Raw genomic sequence first — 22,231 nt, 5'->3', positions numbered from 1 at the left:
ACCCACTTACAAAAAACCTTAAATGTGTAGTCATCCAGTGTCTGACCAGTTTGGGAACCCTGGCAACAAACCAATAAAAATCAATAGGTGAAATCTGATTGGTTGTTGGTGGCTCCGCCCACTTTTCAAAACTAAAGCTGCAGTCCTCTAGTGACCAACTATGAAAAGTTTGGGGACCCTGGTGTTAATTCTGTGTGAATGGCAGCAGGCTGAATTTCCCCATTGAAAGTTAATAGGTAAACTCTGATTGGCTGTTGGTGGCTCCGCCCAATTTTTCTTATCTTGAACCACAGTTACCTGTTGCCTAACCATGCAAAGTTTGGGGACCCTGATGTTATTACTGTGAGAATGGCAGCAGGTTGGATTTCCATTAAGTCAATAGGTAAAATCTGATTGGCTGTTCACAGCTCCGCCCACTTTGGGCATCCAACAATCATCATATTTTCATTCCGACTGACCCCATGACTACGTGATTCAAGTTTGGGGAGTGTCGCCTCAAAGCTGTAAGATTGGCAGCAGTTTCAATTTCCCCATTAAATTCAATGGGTGAAATTTGATTGGTTGTTATTGGCCCCTCCCACTTTGGGGTCACCCCCACCCCTCAGAAAAGTCATAGCACCCCATTCCTGAATAAGCCGCATGGTTTGACACCTCATTCATGGGTCTACAACAAGCTAGTTATTTGCCAAAATCCCCATTATAAGTCAATGAGGCAAATTTGGGGACCTCTCTTGCCCCGGGGTAAAACTTATACCCTTGTGCGGGGTATCTTCTGACACAGGTTGCAAACCTCTTCAAATGTGTTAAATTTCACGTTTCTAAAAAATTCCCTCTCTGCGCTACAATCCGTCAAAGTTGGCTCAATGTTAAGTCTATGGGATTTTTGGGCCGGTAAATTTCCCCCTGCAGGGGCAATTAACCGCCAGCCCCTTAGAAAAGTCATAGCACCCCATTCCCAAATAGGCCGCACAATTTGACACCTCACTCATGGGTCTACGACAAACGGTGCGGGACTAGTTACGTACCGAAAGAAGAATAAGCCTGTTAGATAACAGTACTGATACTTTGCCTCGCAAGCACCACTAATCAGCATGTACTGCCCTAACTACAGGTTCCTGTTATCCATATCCACAAGTGAACTGGGTTTCTCACTGTGCCACTGTGGGGTTGTGTCTGGAGGGCAAAGCATCTTATATACAGGTTACATTTTGACAGAGAGTTAAATCAGTTTATATTTGACCCCCACAAGGCAAGGATTCAGAGAGAGACCACTAGAAACCATAGCTAGTAACATAGTAGATGAGGTTGAATAAAGACTTGTCCATCAAGTTCCCTTTTTTCGTGTCCCAGTGAAACTTAACTACCCTTCTGTTGTGCTCTTCTTAACAACTTAAAGGAACAGTAACACCAAAAAATAAAAGAGCTTTAAAGTAATACATATATATTGCCCTGTTGCCCTGCACTGTTAAAACTGGTGTGTTTGCTACAGTAACACTACTATAATTTATATAATAAGCTGCTGTGTAGCCATGGGGGCAGCCATTCAAGCTGAAAAAAAGGAGAAAAGGCACAGGTTACATAGCAGATAACGGATAAGTTCTGTAGAGTACAATAGTGTTTTATCTGTTATCTGCTATGTGCCTGTGCCTTTTCTCCTTTGAATGGCTGCCTCCATGGCTACATAGCAGCTTATTTATATAAATGATAGTAGACTTTCTGAAGTAAACACACAACTTTTACCAGTGCAGGGCAGCAGCACATTATATTTTAGTTACTTTTATACACTTTCATTTTTTGGTGTTACTGTTCCTTTAATACAGTTGGATCATAATGGGTGCCCATGCAGGCCTATCTGGAGAGGGCACATCAATGCACCAATATGGTCCCTGCCTAACGACATTTCCAAATCTGCTTAATAGATCTGGCCGATTTTCAGCCAAATATCTATGGGGGAGGCAGTCAGGAACGCAGGCACAGAATCAACTGCTCAAATCTTTTGTAGTAAACACACAATTTTTACCAGAGCTGGGTAACACTATATTACACTTGAATTACTTTAAAACACTTTTGTGTTACTGTTCCTTTAAAACAAGGCTGCTGGCCAGTCCTGTGCTTCTGCATTGTGACGTCACAGTGAAAATTGCAAGTTTATTATCATCAATTCCCATCATCTTGTTCAGTCTCCTCTTGAGAGTTGACAGATGAAGACTTCTTATGAAGACATTAGTGAGTATATTTCTATTTATTTTTCTTTTTAACTTTGGAAAATCTTTCCATTTATTATTTCACTATTGCCCTGTATTACCAGCACCATAGAGTTAAAATCCCAGGGCAAACTGTCTCTTTGCTAATATTAGTTATGAATGCCCTCTTCCCTGACCAATCGGGAAAAAGACCAGGGTTTCTAAATGTCCCGCCTCCGTTTCTCATTGGCTGCTGCCAATAGTCGTCGTTCAGCCGTTGGAAAGTCACATGAGAAGGAAGGATGGGTCTCTGGTGTTTGCGTCTCCCCACAGCAACCAGAAGGGGGAGCAGCGGGTCAAATTAAGGTAAGAGAAGGGTGAACCCTCTCTTATTTTCCCTAAATAATGTAAATGTGTTTCTGACAGTTTTCAGAAGGTGCTGTTGGATTATCCGGGGAATGTGTGGTACTGCGGAGTTTTAAGCATGGGTTGGGCATGGCTGACAGTTGGCCAATAGGACAACTAATATTGGCTATAACATAAAAAGTGTTTTATTGTTGATGTGTTTTATTTTTTACTGTCAGCTCATCTCAGACCTCGATTGCCCAGGCTGCCAGTCCACTAGCATTAAAATCATTTGATTTTGAAACGTACATGGGTGGCCAAATATGCTAGGTAACAGAAACTAGAGCAAGGAGGGCCCCTAAAAATGTGTTTGATGTATGTTATTTCTATCCGGAGATGCTGATTGCTGCTTCCTCTCCCCCCACACGGCAGTTATTAGTCTGTCCCAGAACCCAGTTTCACAATCCCTGTCTTGCCAGCACTTTAGAGTTATAATTCCAGGGCAAATTGACAGCCATTATTAGTTATCAATCACCTCTCCACTGACCAATAGAGATACAGAGCTGTTACTAAATGTCCCGCCTCCGTTTCTCATTGGCTGCTGCAAATAGTCATTATCTAACGGTCCTCTCCTCAGACCTGTGAAGGAGCTTTCAGCCGTTGGGAAGTCACATGAGAAGGAAGGATGGGTCTCTGGTGTTTGCGTCTCCCCACAGCAACCAGAAGGGGGAGCAGCGGGTCAAATTAAGGTAAGAGAAGGGTGAACCCTCTCTTATTTTCCCTAAATAATGTAAATGTGTTTCTGAAGGTGTTTTTAGAAGGTGCTGTTGGATTACCCGGGGAATGTGTGGTACTGCGGAGTTTCAAGTGTGGGATGGGCATGGATGACAGTATTGTTGATTTGTTTTCATTTTAAATTTGGCAAATAAGTATTCTTGGGCCATTCTACCTCTGATAGTACTCAGATAGTAAGGTAAAGTAAAAATATAAGGACAAAGTTGAAAGAGGCAGAGAAGCATGCACTACAAAAATGTAATGTAAAGGACATTTTAATTATTATTAATGATATTATATTATTATATAATAATACCATTATTATTTTATTTATTTTATTGCCCTGCAGGAAAATGTCTTACCCTCTGATGTGTATAAAATTGCTTGTATAATGCCTTTTTTATGCAACACCTGTGATATTGTGGCTAGGCCATTGTAATCCAAGCAGTGAAGGTTAAAGGGAGTATATGTAAAATCAGTGGGTGTTAATGTGCCTGATACCCCAGACTGGTATTTTCCTTTCAATATAAATTACCAGTACAGTTGTTTTGGTGTATATTGGTTGTAGAGACATTTAGTTTATCTTTATGGGTATGTAGGACTCCCAATTTTGCATTTCTATTCTAACAGGAAGTCTACCTTTCTTTACTGTAGATAAGATTTTATGCTTTTAAGTTCAATAATGAATTGTTAGTTACACTTGTGACTTTAAGATAATTTTCTCTTTTGACCCCAGCCTTGAGGGACATTAGGCGCTATTTTCAACTGACCTGAATTGTTTTGATTTTTATTGGATTTTTTAAAGAATGACTTCTATTAGTAAATGTCTTTTTGATATCATGTATGTATAGAGTTGTAGAGACATTCAGTTTAAATTTATGGGTATGTAGGCCTTCAAATAATGCATTTTGATTGTAACAGTATGTCTAACTTTCTTTACTATAGATATGATATTATGCTTTTAAGTTCAATAATGAATTGTTAGTTACACTTATTCGATGTCAAAAGAGTTTTTTTTGTTGGGTTTCCTTGCCAGACTTTGATGCTATTCTTCTCTCCTTAAGGGTCATTTTCTTAAGGTGCTGCAGTGTCAGTATAGTTGCAGACTGTCCATATGTGGAGCTGGTCATGTTATGATTTTCTTCATGGATATGTGAAGCAACAGAGGGCGGATTGGGGTGGCGTCAGTGGGGGGCACAATTGTGCCTGGTGCATCTGCCTTCCACACAGGTCCCCCATGGCCCTTTACTTCACTCTAGGGGTATGCTAGAGGAAAGTAGAGGGTCACACTGACATTTAAGACTTGTGCTATGGTCATGTGGATGATAGTGCACAAGTCGACACTGCATAAGACTATTGCTGGAGGTGCGGCACGCTGTGTGACCACGCAGATAGTGCTATGCCTTTTTTGCTTTGTCTTCTTTTTAACAAATGACCCAAGTGTAGTTAAGACTTTTGACTTTAGTGCATTTAATATTGAGATGTGTATTGTTTGCTTTTACTTTTAGATCATTTTGTCTTTTGACCCCAGCCATGAGGGTCATTAGGGGACTATTTGCAGGTGACATGAATTGTGCAAGACTTTGATACTATTCTTCTCTCCATGGAGGTCATTTGTTAAGATGCAGTGTCAGTATAGTTGCAAATTGTCCATATGTGGAGCTGGTCATGTTATGATCACCTTCATGCATATGTGAAGCAACAGAGGGTGGATTGGGGTGGCGTCAGTGGGGGGCACAATTGTGCCTGGCGCATCTGCCTTTAGCACAGGTCCCCCATGGCCCTTTACTTCACTCTAGGGGTATGCTAGAGTAAAGTAGAGGGTCACACTGACATTTTAGGCTTGTCCTATGGTCATGTGGATGATGACAGTGCACAAGTCGACACTGCATAAGACTATTGCTGGAGGTGCGGCACGCTGTGTTACCACGCAGATAGTGCTATGCCTGTTTTGCTTTGTCTTCTTTTTAACAAATGACCCAAGTGTAGTGAAGACTTTTGACTTTAGTGCATTTAATATTGAGATGTGTAGAGTTTGCTTGTGAGTTTTAGATCATTTTGTCTTTTGACCCCAGCCATGAGGGTCATTAGGGGACTGTTTGCAGGTGACATGAATTGTGCAAGACTTTGTTACTATTCTTCTCTCCATGGGGGTCATTTGTTAAGATGCAGTGTCAGTATAGTTGCAAATTGTCCATATGTGGAGCTGGTCATGTTTTTATCACCTTCATAGATATGTGAAGCAACAGAGGGCGGATTGGGGTGGCGTCAGTGGGGGGTACAATTGTGACAGGCACATCTGCCTTTAGCACAGGTCCCCCATGGCCCTTTACTTCACTCTAGGGGTATGCTAGAGGAAAGTAGAGGGTCACACTGACATTTAAGACTTGTGCTATGGTCATGTGGATGATGACCGTGCACAAGTCGACACTGCATAAGACTATTGCTGGAGGTGCGGCACGCTGTGTGACCACGCAGATAGTGCTATGCCTGTTTTGCTTTGTCTTCTTTTTAACAAATGACCCAAGTGTAGTTAAGACTTTTGACTTTAGTGCATTTAATATTGAGATGTGTAGAGTTTGCTTGTGACTTTTAGATCATTTTGTCTTTTGACCCCAGCCATGAGGGTCATTTTGGGACTGTTTGCAGGTGACATGAATTGTGCAAGACTTTGATACTATTCTTCTCTCCATGGGGGTCATTTGTTAAGATGCAGTGTCAGTATAGTTGCAAATTGTCCATATGTTGAGCTGGTCATGTTATGATCACCTTCATAGATATGTGAAGCAACAGAGGGCGGATTGGGGTGGCGTCAATGGGGGGCACAATTGTCTTTAGCACAGGTCACCCATGGCCCTTTACTTCACTCTAGGGGTATGCTAGAGGAAAGTAGAGGGTCGCACTGACATTTAAGGCTTGTGCTATGGTCATGTGGATGATGACAGTGCACAAGTCGACACTGCATAAGACTATTGCTGGAGGTGCGGCACGCTGTGTGACCACGCAGATAGTGCTATGCCTGTTTTGCTTTGTCTTCTTTTTAACAAATGACCCAAGTGTAGTGAAGACTTTTGACTTTAGTGCATTTAATATTGAGATGTGTAGAGTTTGCTTGTGACTTTTAGATCATATGTCTTTTGACCCCAGCCATGAGGGTCATTAGGGGACTGTTTCCAGGTAACATGAATTGTGCACGACTTTGATACTATTCTTCTCTCCATGGGGGTCATTTGTTAAGATGCAGTGTCAGTATAGTTGCAAATTGTCCATATGTTGAGCTGGTCATGTTATGATCACCTTCATGAATATGTGAAGCAACAGAGGGCGGATTGGGGTGGCGTCAGTGGGGGGCATATGTGTGCCTGGCTCATCTGCCTTTTGCACAGGTCCCCCATGGCCCTTTACTTCACTCTAGGGGTATGCTAGAGCGCAGTAGAGGGTCACACTGACATTTAAGGCTTGTGCTATGGTCATGTGGATGATGACAGTGCACAAGTCAACACTGCATAAGACTATTGCTGGAGGTGCGGCACGCTGTGTGACCACGCAGATAGTGCTATGCCTGTTTTGCTTTGTCTTCTTTTTAACAAATGACCCAAGTGTAGTGAAGACTTTTGACTTTAGTGCATTTAATATTGAGATGTGTAGAGTTTGCTTGTGACTATTCTTCTCTCCATGGGGGTCATTTGTTAAGATGCAGTGTCAGTATAGTTGCAAATTGTCCATATGTGGAGCTGGTCATGTTATGATTACCTTCATAGATATGTGAAGCAACAGAGGGCGGATTGGGGTGGCGTCAGTGGGGGGGCACCAATTGTGCCTGGCGCATCTGCCTTTAGCACTGGTCCCCTATGGCCATTTACTTCACTCTAGGGGTATGCTATAGGAAAGTAGAGGGTCACACTGACATTTACGGCTTGTGCTATGGTCATGTGGATAATGACAGTGCACAAGTCAACACTGCATAAGACTATTGCTGGAGGTGCGGCACGCTGTGTGACCACGCAGATAGTGCTATGCCTGTTTTGCTTTGTCTTCTTTTTAACAAATCACCCAAGTGTTGTGGACTTTAGTGCATTTAATATTGAGATGTGTAGCGTTTTCTTGTTACTTTTAGATCATTTTCTTTATTGTCTAAAGCCATGAGGGTCATTAGGGGGCTATTTGCAGGTGACATGAATTGTTCAAGACTTTGATATTATTCTTCTCTACATGGGGGTCATTCTACTATTTAAAATGTTATTCTTGATCCTCGGAGCATTGGAGCATTCTTAGCAATGCAAACTATTTGTGAGATAATTTTGATGTACACAATGTTGAAACCTTCTCCAGCATTCCGGTAACTTTCTTATTTGAAGTGTAAGGGTGAGTCTGGGGTGCCAAGTAGGCAACCGCTACTGTCACTTTATTTGATGTATTAAGAGTAAACTTCCCAGTGTCTCTCACTGTACCCAGGGGTATATTATCATGTACCCAAGGCCCATGTACCCATGTACGCAAAGCGGGACAGTTGGGGGGTATCGAAATCTGCAGTAACCTGTGGCCAACAAACCTCCTGAAAATACCTTTGCATTGGAGTCAGTTAGAATGCAATGTAATCTTTCCAGTTGTGTCATAACTCAATAAGAGCAAAGGCAGACAGGGCAGTTTTGTAACTGTTCTTGGTGTGTCATGTAGCATCAGTTTACAATAGGAAGTGACATGGGTGGCTTCAGGGACAAGGAGGGCAGTGAAATAGTTAACTGCAGTTAATTCTGGAGAGAGTCTTGCAATGCTTTAGGTATGTTCTGGAGTGTTCACATGCAGTGCCAGACTGGTTTGTGTGGGGGGAAATTTCCTCTGCTGGGGGGCTTGGGTACATGATAATATATCCCTGGGTACAGTGTGAGAGCCGCACATGGAGCCGCATAAGGAGAGGAACCGCTGAAGAAGTAGGAGCATGTATTGGGGGGCATTGTGTATTGGGGGCACTGTATGAAGTGTATTGTGTATGAAAGGTACTGTGTATAGGGGGCACTGTGTATGACGGGTACTGTGTATGGGGGTACTGTGTATGAAGGGTACTGTGTATAGGGGGCACTGTGTATGGGGGGCACTGTGTATGAAGGGTACTGTGTATGGGGGGCACTGTGTATGGGGGTACTGTCTATTGTGCCATTGGGGGCACTGTGTATGGGGGGGCAATACTGGTACATATTTAATAACTCACTTGACTGCCTTCTCTCTATATTTGTATTTTATATGTAGGAGTTGCTATATTGTTTTCCTTAGGTAGTACCAGTATGAGATATAGCACATTTGCCATCTGATCTCACCATTTCAACTAATAAAAGGAGTCTTTTTAGAATAAAAATGGGGTGTGTTAATTGGGGCCGTGCCACAAAGGTGCCAAATCTTTTTGTCCCTCTTTTCAATTTTCAAATGTTGGGAGGTATGTACAAGGTACGTGTTTTATTATTACAGAGAAAAGGAAATAATTTTTTAAAATGAGAATGAGAAGATGGGGCTTTCCGTAATTTGGAACTTTCTGGATAACGGTTTTTCCGGATAAGGGATCCCATACCTTGTACAACCTTAACTTCACTACTATCCACATTCCTTCTATTTAATACTCACTATAAGGAGGATTGAAGTGCAGGTCGTTAACAGACCTGTTTGTTCTTAAGTTACCCTACTCTAGAAATCTGTTTAAAATGAAAGAAAGCCTAGAAACACAAGATACAATTATGAATGGAGCAGTTGTTCCTATTTTTTTCTCTCCCACCTTTTCTCCTTTTTTACAAAACAGGTGAGAGTGGGCTTTGTTAGAACCAAACAGGTGAAATGGAATAACATAATATCTGACTCTGAATTTCGGAAGATCGCAAATATCACGAAAATGCTTATGAAAAAATCGTATTAGTCACGATAATATCGTATTGGCGATCCGAAAGTCACGAAATTTTCCTACCGAACAATTGGAAACAGCAGTAAAACCTTTCCGATTTTTTCGTGCAAACGTCCGAAAAAGTCGTGCGGCGTCCGAAAAAGTTGTGCGCCGTACGAAAAAGTTGTGCGAACGCCCGAAAAAATCGGCGAAAATACACTCGGATCGTTCGCATGAACGCTCGAGCGTTCGTGCTTTTGTAAATGTGCCCCCTAGTTTAGAAAAAAGGGTTGTTTTTGCTTGATAACTTAGCACCCCATGGAAATTTTTTTGCGGACGCCTATGGGCGGGACCTCATAGACACATGCATTTTAAGCATCTTGTGTTGTTAATTGTCCTGTTTGTCATATTTATGATATATAGAGTAAGATCAATTCTTACTACGGGGAACCAATGACAAATTATTCACATTGGCTCTTCCCGAGGCATAACACCCGGCGTGAATGGTGTGTGAATGACCAGTAACACGGTTGAAGCCTTGACGTGGCGTTACTGCTCACATGTAGAAATGTGCTAATTCAACCAGACTGTGAGTGAAGTATTGTTTCATTGACACAATTTGTTTTACTTGTTCACATTGTTGAGGATTGGACTTATTTGTCTTTGCGATTTTGTGAGTGAATAAGCTGCCTGACAGTTTGCATGCATGGCTCTAAATTATTGGCTGTATCTGTAAGCTTTATGAGAAAGGTCTATGTAAATATAGCCATAAGCACTCACATAAACGCTGCACTCATGAGTCATCATTTAAAAGAAACACAGGATTTCTTGTCTCCTTCCTTGTCTCCTGAATTCCTGTGCCAGAGTCTGCACAGTGCTCTCCTCTCCACCCTTTCCCTTAGGAATATATGATCTGTACAGGGGTCTTGGTCTTGGTGGCAGGAGCGTGGCATTATGGGAATTTTGTTTACAGAGCTCACTGTTTTTGGTGTCACCATTTTAGAGAGAACTGAAGGTATGCCTGTAGCTTGAGATTAACACTTTATTTGCCTTTCCTTCTCCATTAAAGCTAGTGGTTTTGGATGCATACTTAGCCTGACAGACATTGGGAGTGATTTTCATGTCTCATACCCACAATTCCTTATCTAAGGGTTAAAACCTCTTATTTTTGGCTTGAAGGCAGTGCTATGTGTACAGTAAATTTCCAGGCCCAATCTGTGGAGGGGCGGGCTATAAGAAGCCATAGACAGTCACTACTTATTGGGCTGGTGAGGGGCTTTTGTGGGCCACAAACTATTTTGAATCTCAGTTCAGGAGTGTAAATACCTTCTGTTTTCACATAAAGATGGGCCATACATAGGCTGACCTAAAGCTAATGTGAGACTTAGTGGATTAGCTGCTGGTGTAAAAAATTAACCTCCAAACTTCCTCTTGCAGTTCCCACTGATTTCCAGGGATTCTGTGCAAAAGTGCGGGTGGGAGTGCTTTTTTTTACCCTAAAATGCTTAGGATGTAAAAGTATTCATACAGGCACTTCTGTGAGGGGATCTGCAAACATTTGTGTTTGTGATCAGTTAGCTTAAAGGGGTCATTCACCTTTAAATTAACTTTTAATACAATGGTGACATTGATATTCTGAGACAATTTGCAATTAGTCCTCTTTTATTTTTAATGGTTTTTCAGTTATTTAGCTTTTTGTTCAGCAGCTCTCCATTTGGTATTTCAGCAGCTATCTGGTTGCTTAGGGTCTTATTTACCCTAGCAACCAGGTAGTGGTTTAAACAAGAGATGAGAATATGAATAGTTAAGGGGTCTGCATGGAAAAATAAGTAATAAAAAATTACATAATAAAATTTTAGCCTTGCAGAGCAATCATTTTTGGCTGCTGGGGTCGGTGACCCCCATTTGAAAGCTGGAAAGAGAGAAGAGAAAGGCAAATGATTCAAGAACTATATAAAAAATGTAATTAGGAAGACCAATTGCAAAGTTGCTAGGAATAGGCCATTCTATAACGTACTAAAAGTTAACTTAAAAGTGAACCACCCCTTTAGATGTGTTTAAGTTATATTTATAGAGAGAGAGGCAGTGGGTACTGACATCCCAGACACAGTGAAATGCACAGTGAAATGCAGTGTGTATTTACAAAACAGCACATTATATGCCAGTGAGATGCAGTGGGTGCAGATGGCAGATATTCCAGCCCTGGCACTATAACACTGGCACTGATAGACAACATTGGCCCCACTGTAACTAACTAGAAATGAACAAAACAATGACAAGTTAAAAAAAAAAAATAGTAAGTGCAAAAAACAACAACAAATACAAAAGCACAATTAGCTTTTTCAGGGGGAAAGAGTTAACTTACCATGCATCTGTTAGGATAGGTGATAGGCATATTATAAATGTCAGGTCAGCAAAAAACAATTTAATTTGAGCTAGTGATTCAGCCTTTAGAACTGTATAGTACCTGTGTGTAGCGCCTCTGTATAGTGTCTTTGTATAGTACCTGTGTATAGTGCCTGTGTATAGTACCTGTGGGAGTAAGATTAAATCCGCAGTAAAAGTTGAGAGTTGGTTCTTAGGTTAAGTTACAGTCTGCAGATTCTTCTTTTCAATCTTCATTTCTGCACTGCCTTCAGTTTGTAATATCTCCCGAGCCCTGTCTGCATCTGTGCTTTGATTGGTCAGTTTTTTCTGTCTGTCAAGAAAGCTGTGCTCTGATTGGAGAATCCTCAAGAAGCAAGATCCAATCAGAGCACAGCAGACACAGGAACAGAAGGTTTTTAGGACAGTGCAGAGACGGTGTGAGGTTTTTTTTTTGTTTTGTTTTTTTTAATGTGCCAAGCAGGTTTGGGGAGGCTTAGCCTCTGTGTAGCCCCCACCTATCTGCTGTAACCGCTTACATTTGTGTAAGATTCTGCCTGCCCTAACCTGTCTGTGTGTGCCATACTATGCCTGCCTTATGCTGCCTGTGTGTGCGATACTCTGCCTGCCCTATGCTGCTTGTGGGAGGTGAACCTGGCAGGGGTTTGTTCTGGAAGTTTGTTAGCATTTGGAAATAGTCATTATATGGTCCCTAAGGTGTGTAATTATACACTGGGTATGGTCTTAAAAGCTCTTGTGAAAACGTGGGTGTGGTTTGAAGTGGGTGTAGTTTAAAAAGGGGAGTGATCAAAACTGGCTTCCATTATCGGCCCTCAACCATGTAGGCCATAAAAATAATCTAGAGCAAACTCCCCCACTCAGATAGTGGCAAAAAGATCAAAACAGGTTCTGGGTGGGACACAGGGTTTGTGGTGTATTGAAGACCCAGGGTCTTTTGTCTGTTGTGTTAAGACAGCCAGACCAGGGTCTATTGTCCGTTGTTTCATTGATTTCACTGCAAATCTTCTCAGAATTGAGGTTGAACATTTTTGCAGGGAAAGTAAAATTGCTCTGACAGAGACAGCAAGTAGAAATATAAGTGTTCTGTCCATGTCTGATTATTATATGATTGTTTATGGGAATTTGTGTCTTATTCGTAACCAATATCACCCCAGAGAGAATGTACTATTATGCCTTTGTTCGAAATCTTAGAATATATTACACTTGAGCTTGTCTTCCACCACCACAGGTATCACTGCTAAGGACTTCTGAACTGACTGCTTTTCAAGCACATGCCTGAGATTAGGAAATGGGGCAAGGTGGGCACGCGCCCCCCCCCCCCCGAAAGTTTGCATACCTCACACCTCACAGCCTGCTTTCCCAGGTCGCTGTTTAAAGGTCCCATGTTGCCCACTGTGAAACGCACAGCTATGTTGAATTTTTTATAGGAACCAGGCAGAGAGAGACAAGCAGAATGGGAGCAGCAGGAAAGAAGAACTTTGATGTTGGTTTTCTGCTTGTGCAAGTGTAGATTAAAGAATGCTTTCATTCTATCCATTTCTGCATTCATTTTACTGGCATGTTAATAAAATTGCTCATTGGCCATTTTTCAGTGACCTTACTGGCTTGTCTTGAGTGTTCACTGGTATATTTGTGATTAATATGTTGATTATCAATTTCCTGTAGTAATTATACTGGCATATCTTGGGTTAATATGCTTTCAAAAAATTTTATTGCAGCAAATTAAACTGGTAGTATCTGAGATAAACAACAGTATGGCTAAAGGGCTGATTAATTAGACTGTAAGAAGGTTCAATCACTAGTGTAAACTGGAAAGGGGGATGCTTTAAAGCTCCCACTGCCAAAAATAAAAGAAGGGGATCCTTGGCAGGTCCCTCTTTTGTCAAAAAGCATTGGAACCAGACAATGAATTAGATATAAATTAAACTAATTTATGCAGAAATCTATGCAGAGTTTAGCAAATATTCATCTGAAACTGGATTTACATGATCGTTTTTTTTTAATTTATGAATCCATCATCCAACCTTTGCCTCCACCTGGAATCTGTGGTTTGCTTTGTAGGACCTGGTGTTTAGGAGGATTCAGACACTAATTAATCATAAAGGAGACGATTTCTAAGGGCAAGCACTGGACTTCTGCTCGCAACCCTGTTCCTGACTCACAGATTCTATTTGTTTGCACAGCACTGCCCCAAGGAACAACATAAAAGCAGTTCACAAAGAGACACAAATTCTACTCAGCATGAAAATCCCAGCCATCTGACGTAGAGGGATTTATAGGTTTGTGAAATTGCTTTCCCAGCATCCAGATTAAATACTGACTGGCATTTTGTCTCTGAACTGGTAAACATCCTTCTAATAATGAGATTACCCAACAATGTATGAAGGCCCAGATAGATCTCAGTTTTAGGGCTTCTCCCATGGACTAATTTTGGGCCGTAGACTGCTAGGTATCATGCTGACTAACAGTAACGTTCAGACCTGCATCTTTCTACTTCTTTAGGGATGGACGATGTCAACTGAGAGCAGAACCCAGCAGCGTGTGAAAGGCGTACCTGAGCTGTACAAACAGGGCAGGTGAGTCTTGCAAAGGGGCATATATTATGTACACCACAAAATGCAATGTAGCTGCAAGCAGATGTAGGGATTTAAATGCAGAAGCTTACTATAGTGAAGCAAGTCTGTTCTGCAGCACTAGTGGCACAGTGTTTTGGGTGGGAATGAAGCCTTAGTAGGAGAGAGTTGGGCTGCATCTTAAGGGAGTGTGTCCACCATCATTTATTTCACCCTAGATTTGTGAAGGAATAAATAATGTGCAGCTATGGTAGAAATCATTATATTATTTAGGGGGTTTGACATACTGATTTTTTTTTTTTGCTTTGCTAGATTCTAATTGCAAATATACCTTATTTATTCTTCTAGTACTGTACTCTTAATATTTCCTGTGTTCTTAACATTATTATCTGAGTATTGAAAAATTCCGAGTGAACTATATTACTAATTACTTTAGTGATATATCAATATTTATATATGGATATTTACATTTAGCATATATTATATTCTAGATAGATATATTCCAGATGTTAAAACCCTTCTGCAGTGCAGTGTGAGATCCTGTTTCAGTTGTTTTGGTCTATTTTGTTCCTTTTCTGCACTGGATACTAGCACCATACTTGATCCATTTAGGGTCAGACTTATTTTTGGTGTCAAAAACAGTGACAAAATTCAGCTCCGAGGCTTCTTTGCATGGAAACACATTTCTTCTTCGAGCAACTTCCCACAGAACTTACTTACTCAAGGTCTGAGACAGCGTAAAATAGCATCAAATCTGGCATTCTGACAACATACCTTGATAAATTTATTTTACACAGCTTTTTACACCATTTTTTTGTAGAATTTCATTCTACACAGCATAATTAATAGGCCTCCTAGTGGGGCTGTAACAGGTGTCACATAGCAATTCTTGGGTAGGAGATTATTGATACAGGGATAGGACCTGTTATCCAGAATGTCCAGGATTTGGGTTTTTTTTGAATAAAGGGTATTTCCATAATTGGATCTCCATACCTTACTAAGATTGTTAATTATTATATTAATTATATCTTAGTTGGGATCAAGTACAGGGTACAGTTTCATTATTACAGAGAAAAAGGAAATGTGTATTAAAATTTAGGATTATAATATGTTGATTGTACTGTTTTCTTTCATGTGAAAATCAATAAAAACTCTCAAATTAAAAAAAAAAAAATTAGGATTATTTGTAAAGTGTGTGGGAGGTGGCCTTCTTGTATTTTTGAACTTTCTAGATAACAGGTTTTTGGATAATGCATCCCATACTCATATACCTATATATATATATGCTAGCATGTTAAACAGCGTCTGTACTCTGTACTGTGTTCAGGGCACAGATCAGTGGGAATAGGGTAAAATGGCCATACATGTATCAATAGTACAGTATGAAATGAAAAAACATATAATTATTGGTACATACAGTATATGATGGCCTGTCAGTCCCAACTAATATCCATTTACTATGGATATAGGAATGAGGCAAGTGTGAAAATGCCATACCAATGCACCATATTTGCAAGGATAAAAGATTTTTATCCTTGAGAAAGGTCCTAATGATGACCAAAACGTTGGTTTTAACAATATATCTACAATAAAAATTTTTTTGATAAAACATTGAAGGGTGCGCTGGCCACAGCTGATTTTTTTCTATACATACATAATTTTGCCTAGCACCCCGTGGAATATTGAGCCTTGGAGTGCGGACACCATTTGGATTGATATATATATATATATATATATACAGTATATATATATATATTGTTTTAAACAGAAAGCAGAAGAATTGTAGTTACTGCAAGTTTGGTTCTTGTGAAGTAGATGACCATTATGCATTGCCTTCTTCCCGTGTTCTGACTGGTTTGTCCATTATACATCCTGAGTTCAGTACCAACAACCAGGAGAACTTATCTGTTTGTATTTGCTGTGTCTGTTGAAGGAGGACTAAAGCCTAACTAAAAAAGTATGGCAGAAATGTAGTACAGGTATGGGATCCCTTATCTGGAAACCCATTATCCAGAAAGTTCTAATTACGGAATAACCGTCTCCCATAGACTTGATTTTAATCAAATAATTCAGAAATTTAAAACTGATTTCTTTTTTCTCTGTAGTAATAAAAGAGTACCTTGTTATTGATCCCAACTAAGATATAAATAATCCTTATTGGATGCAAAACAATGCTATTGGGTTTAATTAATGTTTTATTGATTCTTGAGTAGACTTAAAGGAGAATGCAAGTCAAAATTTAAATAGCATACTGCCCAATAGTCCTCCTATTGTTTAGTAAAAACGCCACACTTTTGGCTCACCTAATCAAATATTTACTCAGTCACACTTACTTCACATTTTCTAGAACAGGCAGCCATCTCTAAAAAGGTATTCTCCCTTCCTTTCCCTCCTTGCTTCATACTGCACGTGTGTTTCATTCCCCCCCCCCCCCCCGGCAGATCCGCTTCTGATTGGCTGGTGGGCATGTGTAGCTCAGAACAGGAGACAGGATCAAGTTACACACATGCTCATAGAATAGGAAGGCTGCCTACAGGAAGGGAAGAGAGATTTCAGTGATGTCACTGTAATCTTCACACTGCTGTAGGCTGCCAGCACCATATCTCAGAGACACAAGCAGGGATCTGGGAATTTAGATATGCAGTAAGTACTTAAAAAGAATGCCTTTAGACTTACTTTTAATATATATTAACCTTTCATTGTCCTTTAAGGTATGGAGATCCAAATTACGGAACGACCCTTTATCTGGAATGCCTTTGGTCCCAAGCATTCTGGATAACGGGTACTATACCTGTACAATATGTTTTGGGCTTCTGTAAAAACCCCAGGCAACCACAGCTCTTTAGCAGTGAAAACCTGTTTCTCACAAATGCTCCCGGTAACTCCCTATCTTTTTTCTGCACATGCTCTGTGTAACGCTCAGTGACTGAGCTTGGGGACTGACTCACAATATACTGTAGCTATTAAATAAAAATATCAGAAGTTAATAATCATCACTATAGCATCAGCTTATAGTAAAGGCAAACCTCATTTTCTGCTTGACAATTTGTGATGACCCCTAAGCTTAGCTTCTCATCAGCTGCTCAGAGCACATAGAAGCATCTGTAACACTCACATGGTCAAACAGAATCCAAAATGGGAAGCTCCTGTAACAGCTTTTAAGGACTGGACCATTAGTAATATAGAAATGCTGGTGGTGCTGGTGTAATACGTTTGTTTTATAAAATATCTATAGCATCTATGGCATCTATAGCCATATTCATTTTTAGGTTTTAGTCCTCCGTTAAAGGTTACAAATACAGGAGGTCAACATTGCAGCTATAAATGAAACCTAAAGTCTTCTGGGTCTTTCTTTAAAATCATTTTGGGTCTCCTCCCTATCACCCCTAAAAAGTGACATCCCTACTAGCTTTCAGTGTCATAATCTAAACACTCTTTCTACACAATTTCCTTAACCATTGCATATGTGATAGTTTGCTGCCCCCTTAAAATTGCATGGTTAGTTTTCTTCAGTATTAAAACTGGGTTCACACATAAATTGATGCTGTGTATGAACCAAACCAGAGATCTTGAAGTACCACCATACACATACAATTCCTACATCCCTAGACACAGGTAAAAAAACTCCACTATGGTTTTCATAAAACAACAAACCTGACTACAGATCATGAAATCACAAAATCTGACCCTATGCTACAGGTTTCCAAGCTAGACGTTCTTAATCTTTCAAACTGGCCACTCCTCGTAAAGCTACAGGTCCAGATGGAGTCTATACAAAAGTTCTTCAAATCTGCTCATCTCCTGTGGAGAATTGCAAAGTCTTCAAGTTTGCAGATGACATGACAGTGCTCAGCCTCAACCAGAATGACGATGAACACAATACAGACAGCTAGTGTGCAACCTGATCAAGTTCACCAGAAAACATGACCTGGTTCTCAACATAACAAAAACAAAGAGTTGATCATAGATTTCAGGAAACAAACCCTTAAAAACTTGAGGTATCAAAGCTGAGCAAGTTGAGAGCTTCAAATTCTCAGTTCTATATATCGCCATCCCCTTAAATGGACTGACGATACTAAGGCCATTAATCCAAAAATAGCAGTCAATGATCCCAAATTGACTATAAGATAAGTGATTTTAGGTTGACAAGATATACCCTAACTTTTTCTATGAAATAAGCACATTGTTAAATTAAATAGAAGCAATTATCTCTTTAAATTCCAAGTTCTCTTATACACAGTCTTATGTTTAGATCCAATAAACAAAGTCAATTTGGGATCTAGTTAATTCATCCCCAAGTTTTATATATGTTATTAGTATCACCACTTGTGAATCCCAACACCAAAGGGGATTGAGAACTATTTGACACTAATAGAAACAATCTCTTCCTTCTTTTTAGATCCCTTATAAAGGAGAACTAAACCCTAAAAGTGAATATGGCTATACTTTTCTATGCCCTCTGCCAAAAGCTACTTTTAAATTAAGTCTGAGAAACATTGTATCGTTTTTAGCGTTCAGTGCAGGTTTAGTGCAAGAGATCAAAGGGAAATGGAGGGACTTTTCAGAAGGAATCGGGGGACTGCCCCACAAAAATCGGGACAGTTGGGAGGTTTTGGTGTCAGTGACATCACAAATTATCAAGAAGAAAACTAAGTTTGCCCTACAGTATAGTAGTTTCTGAGCTGCTTTGTATGGAGAATCTGAATTATATTCTAATCAGCCTTGTATTGTGACATTTATATTCTGTATATACAGTATATTTTGAGTCAGTCCCTAAGCTCGGCATAGTGCACGTGCAGCAGAAAAGAAGATGAGGAGCTACTGGGGCATCTTTGGAGGCACAGATCTTTCCTGCTTAATGGTTGTTATTGGAAAAAATAATAAAGTATACGGAGCAGTTTCAACATCGCTGATTAAAAGCACTATTTATTGTAATCATTTAAAAGCATATGCGAGTGCCAAAACAATCCGGGTAATACGCTTGACGCGTTTCGTGGCGTCACGCCACTTTCTCAAAAGCTGCATAACACCCATTAAAGGAGGTACCTTTTATCTCAAACCGAACTCCACCCCCCTATCATAGTTAACCCTCCACAGGTATAAAAACATTGCCACAATCAAAAGAAATACAGAATCGTATCATAAAATACATATATAGGAGAAATACATGGACTTCCGAGTATCACTTATTATTCATTGCTATTATTATCATTAAATCATTCCATCATTAGTAATAACATGTCAATTCCCAGTCTCTATTCATACCCCCCTGTGTTTCCATTGTGCCTAACTGATAGATCCAAAATGCTTCATTCCTTAACAGTCTTTTCTCAATATCACCCTTTCTCAGGTTTACGGCTGGAGTGTCTATAATCTGAAAGAAGAAATTTGAGTTACCATTATGTTGCTCAATACAATGTTTAGCTAGGGCCGACCGAGTGTCCTTCCTCTCTATAGCTGAGGTATGTTCTAAAATGCGCTCATTTACTCTACGTATCGTTTTCCCCACGTACTGGGCCCCACACTCACATGTAATCAAATATACTACTCTCTTTGAAATACAGTTAAAGTATCGTTTAATAGTGTATATTTTACCTGTCAAGGTACTCCTGAACTCTTTAGATATCTTGAGATATCGGCAAGCTTTGCATACTCTTCTACCACACCTATAGTTCCCTTTATATCTAAGCCAAGATGTATTTACTGATGGTGATTGTGACACAAATAAGCTTGGGGATAACTGAGATGCTATATCTCTCCCTTTCTTATATACAAAAGACGGCTTATTCCCCAGGACCTTTGCTAGAACTGGGTCTTGTAAAAGAATCCCCCAATATCTATTTACACTTCTTTTTATATGGCCAGAATCTCTCCCATATGTCATAGAGAAACGAATCTTAGGGGGATCCTTACCCTGCTTGTATTGTGTATCCGAAACCCGGTTATAACACAGTAAATCACTCCTATTGGTGGTCACAGCTCGTTCATATGCTGCTTTAAGAGTCTCCGTATCGTAACCTCTATCTATAAACCGATCCCAAAGTTCCATAGCACGGTCTTGAAAGGCATCCCAGGTTGAGCATATCCTCCGTAACCGGAGGAACTGCCCAACGGGGATGCCCCTCTTAATACCGATATAGTGCGAACTTCCATAATGCAACAAAGTGTTGCAAGTTATGGGTTTCCTATATAAATCCGTGTAAATAGAATCATCTTTGGATGTAAATAATACATCCAGAAATGCAATTGTGTTAATATGTGATATACAGTATGTAATGGTTGTTATTGTCCTGAGCTGTTATTGAGTTTCTATACCTGAAGTCTTCTAAGAAATAATTTAAATATGAATTAAACCTGATTGCCTCCAGCAAGAATTAATTATATCTTATTTGTGATCAAGTACAAGGTACTTTTTTTATTATTACAGAGAAAGGGGAATGATTTTTAAAAATGTACATGATTTAATTAAAATGAGGTCTATGGAAGATGTCCTTCCCTTAATTTGGGGCTTTCTGGATAGCAGGTTTCCAGATACAGACCCCATACCTGTACAATATTTTTTTCATTTAATTGTACTGCCTGGCTGTCAAAGCTATCCTTCATAGTACAGTTTCTCCTATCTCTAAGGAACTGACCTATGGGAGTATGAATTTTTATGACTTTAAAAAAATAGACAATTAATTTAATTTAAAGAGCAATTATTTATCAATTTAAGTATGAAATCTATTAGAATACAATCCGACCTTTTTATATCCTTATGAATAAATGTGTACATGATATAAAAATAATATTTTCTTATTATGGCTGTGCTAGAATGATATGAATTGTAGTGCCATAATAGCTGGAACATGAGTTTGTTTTAGTTCAGTGCTATAATTATTTCTTCATTTGGAAATTTCAGGCCTCCATGCTCTAACTGGCCATGTGCATTTGGTGACCTGGAAATCACATCCTAAATCCTGCCAAACCAGTAGCAAGAAATATTTGATATTATTTCTATGTGTCATATTTGTAAATCTGTTGATAGTCTAGTTAGTAAAAATAGAGCAGAAGATAAGCAGTTTATATGCTTGTGGCATCACATACCCAGGGTGATCTCCATTTATTCTTGGAATTGTGCCAGCAGGCTTTTATTTTCGACATTTTGTTATCTATTGCTTAGCTTAGCAACCTGTCACAAAGCTTCATGTTCCTCTGTGTGCTTTCCTTTGTCTTGTATGCAGTGCTGATATATATCTATGCAATAGCATTTCTCCCTCAGGGGGGATGCAGGAGTTTTAACTCTTAAGGCCCCCATACACGGGCCGATAGAAGCTGCCGATATCGGTCCCTTGACGACATCGCCAAGCGAGCGGATCTTATAGTGTATGGGGACCTTAGAACTTCTTTATTGTAATACTGGAACTGTTTGTTTTTTTTTCCGCCTCTCCACATCAATAAATAAATTGTTCCTTGGCTTGAAAAATGTGTTCTCCACTTGTTGGATAGAAATTAGTGTTATCTCAATTCAATAAGCACTTTTTTCTTTAAGCAATGGTTCCTAAACTGTGGCATTGGCCACCGTAGAGGGACCCAGAGCAATGGTTGGGGCCCTGGCCGAAGGCCAGTTATGGTAAGATTTGGAGAGAATGACTGATTTCAACCCTAGATACTCCTAGAAATCCCAGCATGAAGGTACATTAGGGTGAGACATGGGAAAGCTATACGCTATAATATTCTTGGAATTAGTGTTGATACAGCAATGTTTTCATATACCCATAACCTTATAATGAGCTAAGTGGGAAGAAATGTCAGACCTCAAGGGGAGCTTTTAATCAATCAACCACTGCTTTATGTTGTTGCAGATCCTTTAAATATATCCAGAATAAGGCTTGTCTGCCATGTTTCTGCCCACTGCCCAAGTCTTTCTCAAGTGAGCAACATACAAGCTGGTCTTCCACAGCTTTATTATGTTGGGTTGAAAAACCCAACATACTGTTCTTCGACTTCAGCTTATTCTTCCGCTGCTTCTTCTTCTGCTTCTTATTCTTAGCGCCCCTCATTTTTGTACTCCTCCTACAGTTTTAGGGGTACAACACCCAAACTCCCCACACTTCTTCGCCCTA

The 22,231-nt window shown here is 39.9% G+C and overlaps 1 protein-coding gene across 1 annotated transcript in view; it reads left to right on the top strand.

Annotated features, from left to right (window-relative positions):
• Positions 1–2,465: 2,465 nt before the first annotated feature.
• The window catches only part of gabrr4.1 (gamma-aminobutyric acid (GABA) A receptor, rho 4, gene 1), a 32,403-nt gene continuing 12,637 nt past the window's right edge, over positions 2,466–22,231 (top strand). Inside the window, exons 1-3 of the mRNA XM_031902715.1 lie at positions 2,466–2,549; positions 3,166–3,277; positions 14,056–14,129. Coding sequence (XP_031758575.1) covers positions 2,473–2,549; positions 3,166–3,277; positions 14,056–14,129 — 263 coding nt within the window. The 5' untranslated portion in view covers positions 2,466–2,472. The remainder of the gene's footprint in view (positions 2,550–3,165; positions 3,278–14,055; positions 14,130–22,231) is intronic.

Source organism: Xenopus tropicalis, chromosome 5, assembly GCF_000004195.4.
Source record: "Xenopus tropicalis strain Nigerian chromosome 5, UCB_Xtro_10.0, whole genome shotgun sequence".
Classification (NCBI taxonomy): Eukaryota; Metazoa; Chordata; class Amphibia; order Anura; family Pipidae; genus Xenopus; species Xenopus tropicalis.
This window is presented reverse-complemented; position numbering and strand designations above follow the sequence as displayed.